The sequence below is a fragment of the Medicago truncatula genome, chromosome 1 (genome assembly GCF_003473485.1).
Source record: "Medicago truncatula cultivar Jemalong A17 chromosome 1, MtrunA17r5.0-ANR, whole genome shotgun sequence".
Lineage (NCBI taxonomy): Eukaryota > Viridiplantae > Streptophyta > Magnoliopsida > Fabales > Fabaceae > Medicago > Medicago truncatula.
Window position 1 is genome coordinate 10,935,493 of NC_053042.1, and position 13,612 is coordinate 10,949,104.

Sequence of the window (13,612 nt, forward strand, 5' to 3'; positions counted from 1 at the left end):
TAATTCGATGTTAGTTGTTTTAAATATATTAAGACAAGTAGTGTGTAATCAAAGTTTGTAAAAGTAAAAAAATAATTTATATTTGTATTATTTCAATATTATTTTGTTATTTTAAGATTTCTAACAATTGATAAATAATGTTTATATTAAATATTATTTTCAACACACACGCATGCGCACATACACATATATTAAAAAGGTCACGCACTAACGGAGTTGATTTTAGTGAAAGAGGACATACTCTTATAATGTGACAAGCTAAAGTTTGATTTCTACCTGACAAAATACTAATTTATTTAGTATCTGACACACATCATATAGAATTACTTTCGATTGAAGGAACTTATGAAATTCTTTTCTTAATTTTGTCTTATTCTATCTAAACGCATATAAAAGTTATGTGTTTAAATTTCGCTTTAGGCCTTAAAATACATTAGGCCGGCCCTGGCAAGAAGATGGTGGACCAAATTGTATACTCTCACCATTCAAATTCAATGAATAACTTTTAAATTTTGTCAAAAGAAAAAACCTAAATAAACAACTTTACAAAAGATAGACGAAAAACGAAAATAATTGGTGGATCCATGAACAATAAAAAACAAAACACAATTATTACTTTTTTATTTTTTGAAAAAATCAAAATGAGATTATATTAAACGGTAAGAGAGATTCAACTCGCACAATTATTACTAATAATAGTAATTGTAACAATAATCACAATAATCGTAATAATAATAATAATAATAATAGGTAAAAAAGGCTTCATTGTCATTTCCAATTTCTTTTCCTCTACATAATTACTTCCTCAACCGATTTTCATATAAAGTATACAAATGGTTGATAGAAAGGGAACCATTTCTAGATATAATTTGACTTAGGTTAATCTACCATTCCCATGTTTTCCTCTTTTATGTCTCCCTTACAATGTTACATGCTCTCTTTTGAGGTCCTTGAAAATTACATAATCTTGGAATTTCTAACATGGAGACATTAGCATTATGGGAATTCATTTCAATCTATCAACTTTTCTCAAATTCCCATTTTTCTTTTTTGGAAACTTGGAATGACAATTTCTGTTGGTGAAATAACTAGTTAGTAGCGATCCTTCTCAAATAAAAAAAATAATAAAAAACTTCCTCCTTGAGAAGAATAGAATACTTCATTTGTGGTTTCCATGCATGTTTACTATCTTCCAAAGTATGAATAGGTGTTTTTACAAACCAAGGAGAATGTAGTAGAGTAGAGTAATTGGAAGGGCTATTAACATACCAAATATAACCCTGCAATTCAATTTATAAAAAAAATAATAAAAAATTAGTCAATTTCATTTGTATTAAACATGACTAATAAGCTTATGTAACAAAAAAAACATGATTAATAAGCTTAACATGAAAATGTGATTGAAAAATTAATAAGGATGATTGGTATTGCTTACGCTGTACTAAGAATGGCTGGATGAACATTGTACTCTTTTGCAAACACAAATGGAACAATCCCTTGTGGAAGTGCAGCCTATTTTCAACCATGACATTCATTACCATAAGTTAACAATCTCATAATTTTCCTTCATTATAATCAATTTTTGTGATAGGAATCATTCATAATATGATAAGTTAAAAAAATAACTAAAATACCAAAGAAGCAAGAGAGAATGGATTAGCATATATTGGTCAAATAGAAATGCTTATTGACACCCTTTTTTTTTTCTTCCTTACTTCACATGTATTCCATTAAATTTACGATTCACATTATTTAGTGAAACACATTTAATATAGTTAAAGAATTGCTAGCATTGTTTCGTAAGTGTAGTTCATATAGTCAAATAGGTTGCGAAGACATTTAATATATTAAGAGATGCACGTTCGAACCCGCAATATCTCCCTTTTTCGTATTTGATTTGTGTAAATTTCAGTTGCTAGTCTCTTTAAAATTAAAATAATTGCTAGCACTCTTCTTTATTCAATGTCTATATTAAACTTCTAGCTAATATATATATATATATATATATATTAAAGAATTTTGTTAAAAGATACCTTCATAGAAGGTGTTTTTTTAGCAAATTATCCTATTGACATTTGCTAAAAGACACCAACTAATTTTTATGAAAGTGTGTTCTAGCAAATTATAACTAAACCCTTAAAATATAACTTGCTAAAAGATACATCTAAAGGTCTCTTCCAAACTTTATTTTTCATATTTTTTTGTCAAGACAAATATATATATATATATATATATGTGTGTATGTAATGAGAATAGTATAAGTATATATAATTAACCTGAACAATAGCTACATGTAGGAGGGTCCCACGGAGGCCAACGGCGATAGAAGCTGCTGCCATAACTGCTGGACCAGTAAGGAATCTTATAGCCATGGCAAATGAAGCAACAGAATTCCCACATGCAATGATCTTGGGTTGAAGAGCCATAAACAGACCTAAATATAATAAACAAATATCAATTCCAACTACCAATTAAATCAAAATCAAGCTGTATAACTAACCTTAAAAGAAAAAAGAATAAACAAAATGAGGTTATTTAATCTATTTTTTTTGTCTAAATTTCATATTTAAATATTCATTTGTCTTAAATTATTTGCTACTTTAGAGTATATATATCAACAAAAGGGTAAAGCAGAAGTTATTGACTTGAAAATGATGTACGGACATTTTTTTTATAAATGTGATGCTTATTGTGGATCAGAGGGAGTAATTTACTATATAACAACATAATTAAAATACTCAAGGTGTTAACTCAATAGTAAAAGATTAATTTTGTAATCTCAAGATATAAAGTTCAAATTTGCGATTAAGACGGTTGTAAAAGGGTTATTAATCACTTTAATTAATAAAATTTCTTCCATTCTCCAATATTTAAAAACATAATTTATTTATATTTATTTTTATGAAATGTACATATCTTAAAAGACACACATAGTGAGACAGGGTGTGACATATAGAAATCAAAAAACAAAATTCTTTGAAAATAAAAGAAAAATACTAGTAGTATATATGTAGGACTTAGTGATTCCATTATTTCAACCACTATGGTTAATTAGGGTAGCAGTCACCACCACCCTTGTCCATTGTGTCTGAAGAAGAAGGTAACGTAGTTTAAAATTGGGTCCCATATGTCGGGGACATTATGCTCAACAAGTGAACAATATCATTCATATAAGAGTACTTTATACAAACAAACAATATCACCAATATAATGGATGGCTATGAGTTGTTTACATGCTTTGCCCCCAAATCCATACTTTTCTCATATTCATACCTACCCATACTCAAATTCAATCATGTGAGATTGCACCATTCATTTTACTTTACTACCACCTTTTTTTGTATAATTATCAACATGTAAAGTTTAGAAAAAAAAGAAGTGACATAAAGTACTTATATTATGACTTTTTTTTATGTGATTGAAGAATTATTGAGGAGAATTTGGATAAATGGATTTTGCTACTACTTACCTAAGCTAAACATAGCCATTCCAAGACCAGCATCAGACAGTATGGAAATTGATTTCTCTATTATTTTAGGCATATGAACATCCCACCTGCATGTAAGAAAACCAACAATAATAGTTACATAACTAATTTATGATAATAATAATAATAAAAAATATGAAGAAAAAAAACAGCTATTGCTTATCATTTAGCAATTATTACAATCCAAACTTGTTCTTTTAATTTTTTTATTTATAAGTTATAACTGATTTTTTATTTTTATTAATTGTTGACTTTATAATACCTACCTAAAGGCAACAAGGGACCAAATAAGACCAATGAGACTTGAATAAGTGTTTGGATTACGGATAAGCTTCCTCCAAACCATAATGAGTATGAGACGTGTCATGACGCTCGCCGGAGGCATGAGTTTTCCGACACTTGAATCCGCGACTCCAGTGGCTTTAGGGTGGAGCTCCGGCGTTGAATTCGACCCGAGCTTGTTAGGCCCATTGGGTCCTTCTCCTTGTTCTCCTACCTTCACCCCATTGAACTTGAAGTCCTCTTCCCCACCTATTTCCTTTTCTTGACCACCTTCAATTTAACCAAATAAAAAATTTATCATTACATAAATAACATTTAATCATAAAAATAAAACCTTAAATAATCATTATTAATATCTCTAACAAGAATTAAATAAATTGACTAGCTTTTAATCAAAGACTAATCATTGTCTTAGTAGTTCATGTCCTTCGGAATATACTAGGTTTAATCTTAAAACCAATGGATCAAGCGGGTTGATTATTAAATTGCACCAACTATATTAGAATTAAATTAATCTATACATAAGAGTACTATATCTCTCCGGTGTTAGATTAATTTAACAACGGAGATGTAGTTAGAGAGATTGTTGTTAGACCGTTGTAACTATAATTAACTCGATTATAGTTACAACAGTCTAAAGTGCAATTTAAAATTATAATTTTGAGATACGAGGATAAATAGCCTAATTGCCTATACCTTTGTTATTGGTTTCACCATTTTGATTATGTTCATCAGCCACCACCATCCTGATCTCCTTAGCACCCTCTTCCGATTGTTCCGAATTTCGGAACACGTTGAGGCCAGCACTTTCCGAAACCGGCGAAGCACTTGAGCTCCACACAAACATATGCAACTCTTTATCCTGAGAACCTTTTGTCTGCAATTGAACCTGCGGTTGTTGCGGCATCAAATTTTGATTCTGATTCTTCACAGGTTTAGTAGTAGAGGAGAATTCCGGGTTCGGCACCGGATACGAAGTAGGCACGGTTTGCGCAGCCGGATAAAACCCGAATCTAGGAGAACTTGCACCGTTTTCTTCGAAATTTGAAGGTCTAGGAGTTGGTCCTCTAGAAGAAGACTGAACAGAATACAAATCATTAGCCCCAAAATTGGAATGTCTTGGTTGATAACCCATCATGGAGTAAAACTCCTGATGGTTGAAATTGGATCCTCTAGGTGTGGAGCTGAGACTATAAATCTCAGCTCCAGTCAAATTTGACGGTCGCGGAGTATTCATCATAAATGACCTCCGCGACGCGTTAGACTTCCTAACAGTAACATGTAACTTCCCATCATCACCAACTGATGCATCAGTTTCAAGAAAATCTCTTCCATCTAACGACATAACGTCCGAATCGACCTTAAAGGAAACGATGGAAGCCGCGGTTTCTGGAAACTGCTCCATGATTAAAAGCTTAGCACCACGGTACTCAAAAAGAAAAAGCAAAAGAGTGTACCAAATAATACACTGAAGAACCACAACTTGAACCATTAAGCTACCTGAATAATCACCATACATAGCAATTAACAAAGGAATTCCCATAACCAAAGTGTTAGGAAGTGTTGATAATGAAAAGATTGTTATCATCCATTCTAAATTGCCATTTTTAGTGAACAATGTCCATAATGAAAGTGCTACTAGCATGATGATTTTTTGAAGTGTGTCTGCAGCTATGAACCTGAAGTTCATTTGGTATGGATTATTGGTTGAGATGAAGTGGAAGGAAAGGAGAGGTACGGCGAAAACCGCGACAAAACGGTTTATACCGGAACATTGATCCGGTGAGAAAATCTTCCACCAACGGACCGAACCGTAGGCTAAGATCATAGCAACATATAATGGAACCACTGCTGTTAAGACAGTGTAAAGATCTTTTAGTGTTATCATTTTGGATTTTTTTGTTGGTTTTTTTAGTGAAGTTGGTTGAATGGCATGTGAAGAAAGGAAAAATAGTTGAAAATTTATAATAGAGAATGGAGAAAATGGGAAAGAAAACGGTTGGTTAGTTAGTTAACTAGAAGTATAGGAAGGAGATGTGTTTCACTCATTCTGTGCAAAATTTTGGTGACTACTCTGTAGGAGTACTTGTAATAGTACTGGTTTGTGAGACTAAGATGAGGGTATAGAAACTAGAAAGAGAAGGTGTGTCAGAGAAAGTAGGGGGCTAGTGAGAGTGAGTGTGAGAGTGAATTTGTAATTGTAGAGTACAAAGGTGTGACTTGCATAGTATATATTTAGGGTATATATATAAGCACAATGAAGAAGGGATATATTGGGTATTTTATTAATTTTGTTTTGTTAAATTAATATATCTCTACTTAAAAGTGTTTTGCTGAAACGGTTCGGATCTCTTCTCACTTAATTAAAGGGTTTAGATTTGAATTCGATCATTAAAATACAACATGGTTGAAACTCTTGAAAGAAAGTTTTATAACTAATTGCGATCCTACTCTTATTTACACATAAAAAAAAACATATATGTGTGAGTATCTACCAGACTAATTTCACAAAATAATTTTATTTTGACAAAATTTCATATAGTGTAGTTGAGGTTTATCTAAGGAATTAAATTTTTTACTATAGTGTTTGATACACACATGTTAGAAATCAAACTTATGATGGTATAAAGAACTAAATTATGTATCAAATGTGTCACTTCATGTTTGTCACAAAATAATATTTTTTTGGTGTATTTACATTGTTGGTCCCTATAGTTTGAGCTATTTGGTTTCTCTAGGTTCTTTTAATGATTTTAATCCAGTTAATTTATTTTACGATTTAATGAGATGTGTTCTTATCAATTATATTTCACATCAATCCTTTAATGACTCTTTTTATTTATTAAAATGTTATAAATGCATTGATGGTTTCGAGATATAAAAAAAAATAAAGTTTAAAACAAAAAAAAAGTTAAATTATTATTTCGTTGTTTCTGTCAAAAAAATAAATTATTTCGTTCTTGAAAATATTGACTTTATTCCATAAAAAATAAAACTGGATGTATTCATCCTCACAATTTTGTTTTGGTTTAGTCCCTAATAACCAATTTATGTTCATATTAATGTCAAGATTATGATTCTTTTATGTTTAAAATGTGTTCATGTTATGCTCAACTCTTGTATGTTCATATTATATGTTCAAAGAAATCGAAATTATTTCAATATTAGAGACCAAAGATAAATTTTGTGAGGATGAAAACATCCCGTTTTATTTTTAAGGACTAAAATCAAAATTTGTTATATTTTCAAAGAAAAAAATCTTATATAACCTAAAAAGATATCATAAATTTGAAGATTATTGTAAATTTGCTATTAGATATTCAAGAGAAGATAAATTTGATATTTGTTTTGTTTATGGTTAAATGTGATATTTTAATTGGTTAGTAAATCTATGAGGTGTCAACTCAGATAAGAGATGATTGTGTAACCTCAGAGGTAGGGTTCAAATTCCCTTTAGGAGATAAAGAAAATGGTTAATTTTAAATGAAGTGGTGTGTAAAGCAATTTAATCAATTTAAATTGTAATTTTTTTTAAAGAACTTGAGGATTTTAAACAAATGAGAGGGATCAAATTTGCATATAGCACAAACCAGATGAACCAAAGTTGTAATAAATGTTATTGTTTTAATTAGTTCGTTTTATATATTCTTATATTTTTAAATTCAATGAATTTCAGTCTCAATTTCATGTTGTATATCCAAGAGCGCTTAGATGAGATGAAACAGGTCTCTTCTATCTTAACCAAGATTTTGGGTTCAAATTCAGCCTTGGGCATGTAACAACGTTAAAATTCTTAGGGAGAACTTGCCTCCCATTTAGGGTCCCACAATGCTTGAGGGATTAATTTCCGCAGTTGCTTGGGCATGTTTTTTTGAAATTTTTTTGTTGGTATAGACAAACTTATACATAAAAAAGTATCTCGACAAATTTCATAGTTACTTTTTGAGATAAAAATAAGTAAATTGAAGTGTTTAACTTTAATGTTAATTCTATACTTAACACGTAAGAAATTTTACATCGTACATATACAAGTTTGTTTTTACAATTTAGTTAAAAAGTCTTAATATTAATCTTATAATATGAAATAAACTTCTCTACGTCATTCCAATTTTATCGGATGTCCCACAAAGAACAATATGAAATAAACTTGTATAGTATAAGATTTATTTATCTATGCATATTGGACAAAGTTTAACTTCAATTGTCTTAAAAATTATGTATCATTAAGTGTAATTTATATAGCTTAGAGTTTGGTGAAGAGCGTTAGGAGGGGACCAGGGGAGAGTGAGGTCGGGCCCAGGGTACCCGTGTGAATTGAGTTAGGAAGTGACTGCATGCTATGGTTATCTTAACCTACATGGGTTAAGATTCATGCAAAAGGTTGCAATGTATGGGGCCATTAGTGAATTGGGATTTTCAGTGAATAGAGATTGGAGAACCTCTTACTTCTTCTTTCTCTTTCAAGTTTGAGCATATTTTGAAGTCCAAACCACTCCTTTTTTGGATCTGTCTAATTAAATGGGATATTAAAAGTGTATTCAAACCTAAAAAAATAAGAGCAGGTTGCACTATAGAAAAGCTTAAATTATCCTCTGTCTTGTGAGCTTAACTCAGTTGATATGGACAATGCATAATATATATAAGGTTTGAGATTCAAACCCCCGACCACCAAAAAAAAAAAGCTTAAATTATCCTTTGTTTTTGGTTTAGTAGCCTAGTGGATAGAGCTTACACAATTAAATATGGAGAAGTGGAGTGTCCGGGATTCGAACTTCAGCCCCTACATAAATTATGCAATGTCCATGCTAACAGAGCTAAGCTCACGGTGACAATTATCCTTTTTTTTTTTATGCTAAAATATACATCCTCTTCTTTATGAAGTAAAAATCTAGAATAAATTATGTCATGTCATTTTTTCAAAGAAGTTTGAATTACATCTTCTCTTCTTTTAAAATCGAATATGTACTATACCATAATCCATTTTATATACTCCCTTCGTCCCTATATATAACCCCCTTTTACTTTTTTCACATTTCTTAAGAAAAGTTGTTAATGCAATTAATATGTCTATTTTGTGTTAATATTACCAAATTATCGTTTGTTTGTATGTGTGTTAAATTTGACTTTTCATATTTCAAGATGAGTTAACGGTATTAATTAGGGGTATGTTTAGGAAAAAAATAATAAATACGTATTTGAAAAGGGGTTTATATTTATGGACAATTTTTTTTGTCAAATGGATGGTTATATATAGAGACGGAGGGAGTATGTTTCAAAAAAAAAAAAAATCTATTTTATATAAAATAATTATATGTCTTAGAAGAATAATACACAATTTACTTTAGGTTTTTAAGTTATCTACTAACTTTGAGCCACCATTTAAAATAGTTATATGTCTTTATGATTTTCAATGTCAATGATAATTAAATTTAAATACTCCTTCTGTTTTAAAATGAGTGTCGTTTTAGCCAAAAAAATTATTTCAAAATGAATGTCACTTTCAGTTTTCAATGCAATAATAACATTTTCTTTTCAATTGTACTCTTCAATTAATACTATGTTACAGTACTTCCAAAGTATTATTTTTTCTTTAATGAAAAACAAACTAATAGTTGATTAAGATAATTTGGTAAAATTGCTATGACATTTGACTACTTTATTTCATTCCTTAATATTTGTGCAATTGACTAAAACGACACTCATTTTGAAACGGATGGAGTATTATATTATTGATTTATATATAAAATTCATTTTTAATAGCCATATTTAATCAGCTTTACTAATTTTTTCAATGTTTTAATTTTATTTTGCATTGCTTCACATTTTATAATATGGTTTAAACTATATGTTAATGATATTGTGAATAAAAAAAATAAGAAAAATATGCATTAGAATTTTGATATTATTAAAATGGACTAAAAAAATCTGCGCTTTATGTGTTAGGATTTTGTCACTAATCTATTAGAAATAAAATATAAGTATTATGAGAAGGAAGTGTACATTTTTTTTTTTGGTGACGGGGATTCGAATTCCGGACCTTGCATATATTATGCATTATCCTTATCAACTGAGCTAAGTTCACGGGGATAAGAAATGTATATTTTAACATAAGAGAAAACGAGATGTAATTTAAATTTCTCACATAAAAAAATAGTGTAATATTTTCTAATATGTTTTGCATAAGAGAATTAAAGAGGGTATATTTTTGTTTTGACATAAGAATAAAGGATGATGTAATTTAAAAATCTTTAAACAATGGAAGTATAATTTACTCAAAATACAATTGACGTGAATTATATATTAAAAAACAGATTAGGAGATATTTTTGATGTCTCTATCTAAGACAACGGATTAGGAGATATTTTTTTAGTAGTTTGAGGCAGATACTTAATTTGAGGAAGCATGTCTGTGTATAAGCTTAATAAGAAAAAGTCTTGCTTTCTATTTTTATGGAAATAAAATTAAATAGTATAATTGGTCATCATGATGATTTCTAATCTCGTTTTTTTCGATCAAATATGGATTTCTAGTCTCTGTCAATGAGAGTTCAACGTTGATTAAACAACTTTATGTGTAATAAAGTTATCGAACTTTACGTAAAGCAAATTAGAAACAAGAACATGCACGAATGTTATTTATAATAACCCCTTGTGTTTTTATAATGACATATATTCTTTCTACAAACGTGATTAAACAACTTTATTTATCAATACCCTCGACCAAACAGAAAACTTAATTTACTAATCCCTTTAAATAGGGATGGCAACATGTCGGTGCCATCCGAACAGCTCTTTTTCTATCCTAACGTTTGAAAATTATTAACGATGTTCTTATATGAAATTTTGATTTGGATTAAAATTAAAAATATAAATGTGTGTTGCTTTCAAGTTATAACAAACAAAACTAATAATGATTATTTATTTCAATGACACCAACAATATATATAACAAAAAAATATAATCTAAATTCTTTTTTTTTAATGACATCAACAACGTTCTTTATTATAGAAAAAATTGTTTAAGGATATAATTAGGATAATGAAAAAGTAAGTATAAATATACGCATCTAGTTTGTTACACTTTTTAAATGATAAATGGAAAAAAAAAAACCAGACATATATATATTCATATCGTATTGTTACATTTTTTTTATATTTAAACTTATTCTTATTTATTTGTTACATGTGTTATTTGTATTTAAAATTGAAGGCATTTTTCAAAATAAAAAGCCAGCCTAAAAGAGTTGAAATGAGTTATTTTCTTTATATATAGGGGAGATATTTTGACTCCAAGAGTAATTATAATAACTTACTCCAAATCTTGACCTTTAATTGCAATTTTGATTGATGACTTAGATTAATTGATATGATAGGCTTTAATTATATTTTCTATTGTAGTCAACACTTATCACCACAAAATAAGAAAACAATAATTGTCATTTAATTGATTGATTATTTTTATTTTTTTTGCTCTTCTCCCATTGCTTGTTATGTTATGTTGGATTCACATGTTGCTTTACTGTTATGTTGAACTCCTAAACTCTTTCTCAAATAACTTCATCATCTATATATGTTCATGACAACAAAAACTAATTAAAATGGAGATGATTATTTTAATTTGTCGTTATTTATATAAGAAAATACACCAATTTATTTATTTTTTATGCAATTATTGTAAATGAATTGGATATAAGAAAAGACGGGGTTACTTCCTCAATCGATTTTTTTTTCATGACAGATTAGTACAAAAATGTGTGTTTACAAAAAATATAAAAAAAGATCAGGATTATAATAAAGAAACCAAATAAAATATGTCGTATAAAAAATAGTAAAGAGAGAAGAATAAATATACAATTATTTAAATTTTACAATTGTTTTCTTTTAAAAAAAATATATGCATTTTTTTAGCGTAAAAAAAAAGGGTGAAGAAAAAAATTGTGGTCAAATTACAACTTTGATGCTTATTTTACCATTAACCCTAAAAAATTCTTTTAACGTGAAAAAAAAAAAAGCAATGGGAGAAGAACAAAAAAAAAAATCAATCAATAAATGAGAATTATTGTTTTCTTATTTTATGGTGATAATTGTTGACTACAATAGAAAATGGAATTAAAGCCAACCATATCAATTAATCTAAGCCATTAATCAAAATTGCAATTAAAGGTCAAGATTTGGAGTAAGATACTCACTCCGTTTCAAAATACATGTCCATTTTCTAATAAAAATTGGTTAATGGCTTAGATTAATTGATATGATAGGCTTTAATTCCATTTTCTATTGTAGTCAACACTTATCACCACAAAATAACAAAACAATAAATGTCTTTTAATTGCATGATTTTTTTTCTTCTTCCATTATTTTTTTTTTGTTTCACGCAAAAATATTTTTTTAGGGCTAAATTAAAATCCTTTCCTTGAAATAAAAATTTCAAGATTCACTCATTCTATTCCTTCAAAAAAATTGCATAAGAAAAAAAAATTTGCATATATTTTTTTACGCTAAAAGATTTTTTTTCTTCTTTTTCCTTCTCCCTTTACTTTTTTTTACGCTAAAAAAATTGCATATATTTTTTTTTAAAAATAAAACAATTGTAAAATTCAAAGAATTGCATATTTATTCTTTCTCCCGTTACTATTTTTTATACGACATATTTTTTTTTATTTCTTCATTATAATCCTGATCTTTTCTTATGTTTTTTTTGTAAACATATATTTTTGTACTAATCTGTCACGACAAAAAAGACGATAAATGAAGTAACCCTAGTCTTTTCTTATATCTAATTCATTTACAATAATTGCATAAATAAATAAATAAATTTGTGTATTTTCTTATATCAATAACGACAAATTAAAATAATCATCTCCATCGTAATTAGTTTTTGTTGTCACTAACATACATCAATGATGATGTTATTTGAGAAAGAGCTCAAGAATTCAACATAACATAAAAAATAAAATAAAAAACACGTGAATCCAACATAACATAACATAACAAGAGCTAAAAATTCAAAAACAAATTCGCAAAAATTCCAACATCGTAAAGAGGGTATATTTGGTCACACATTATGCCACTCACATGCCTTGTAAATCACTATGTTGTGGATCCAAGCATGACCATAAACCTGCATTTGAACATAAGTAAAATTAGTTATTTTAATCATTAATTTAAATTAAATAATAAAGACAACATGTACAAATGTAAGAACACTTACCTACACATGTATTAATCATGTTGAATTTTTATTTTAAGGAAAGAATTTTAATTTAACCCAATATTTTAGCGTGAAACAAAAAAAAACAATGGAAGAAGAAAAAAAATCATGCAATTAAAAGACATTTATTGTGTTTGTTATTTTGTAGTGATAAGTGTTAACTACAATAGAAAATGGAATTAAAGTCTATCATATCAATTAATCTAAACCATTAACCAATATTAGAATTAAAGGTCAAGATTTGAAGTAAGATATTACACTTACTCTTGGAGTCAAAATATCCCCACTCTATATATATATATTATCTCTTCCATTATTAATATTTTTTTTTATTTTTTATAAACTCAAGCCTTCATGTAATTTGGTTATTTAGTAACAAGTATATTAGTGTGATTATACCTTCATAATATTTCGTTATTTAGTAGCAGACTTATTCGTGTGTTAAAGATCTTAATAAGGTTTGGTCTATTTAGTAGTAGACTTATATGTGTGGTTAGTAAGGGTGTTCAAACCGAAGCAATTCAAACCGAAACCGCATTTGGTTTGGATGTATTCGAATAACTTTTTACTCAACCGCATGATTTGGTTTAATTTGTGGTTTTTATTTTACCAGCCCAACCAAACCAAACCGCAA

At 28.5% G+C, this 13,612-nt stretch overlaps 1 protein-coding gene across 1 annotated transcript; it reads right to left on the reverse strand.

Moving 5' to 3' along the window:
* Positions 1 to 741: 741 nt before the first annotated feature.
* On the reverse strand, positions 742 to 5,996 carry LOC25482498 (auxin efflux carrier component 3). Its single transcript, XM_013611064.3, has 6 exons — positions 4,466 to 5,996; positions 3,754 to 4,039; positions 3,470 to 3,555; positions 2,277 to 2,434; positions 1,436 to 1,512; positions 742 to 1,280 (listed from the first exon to the last, which is right to left on the reverse strand). Exons 1-6 carry the CDS (start codon positions 5,655 to 5,657, stop codon positions 1,214 to 1,216), a joined length of 1,866 nt encoding a protein of 621 aa, XP_013466518.1. The 5' UTR covers positions 5,658 to 5,996; the 3' UTR covers positions 742 to 1,213.
* Between the last annotated feature and the right edge of the window lie 7,616 nt (positions 5,997 to 13,612).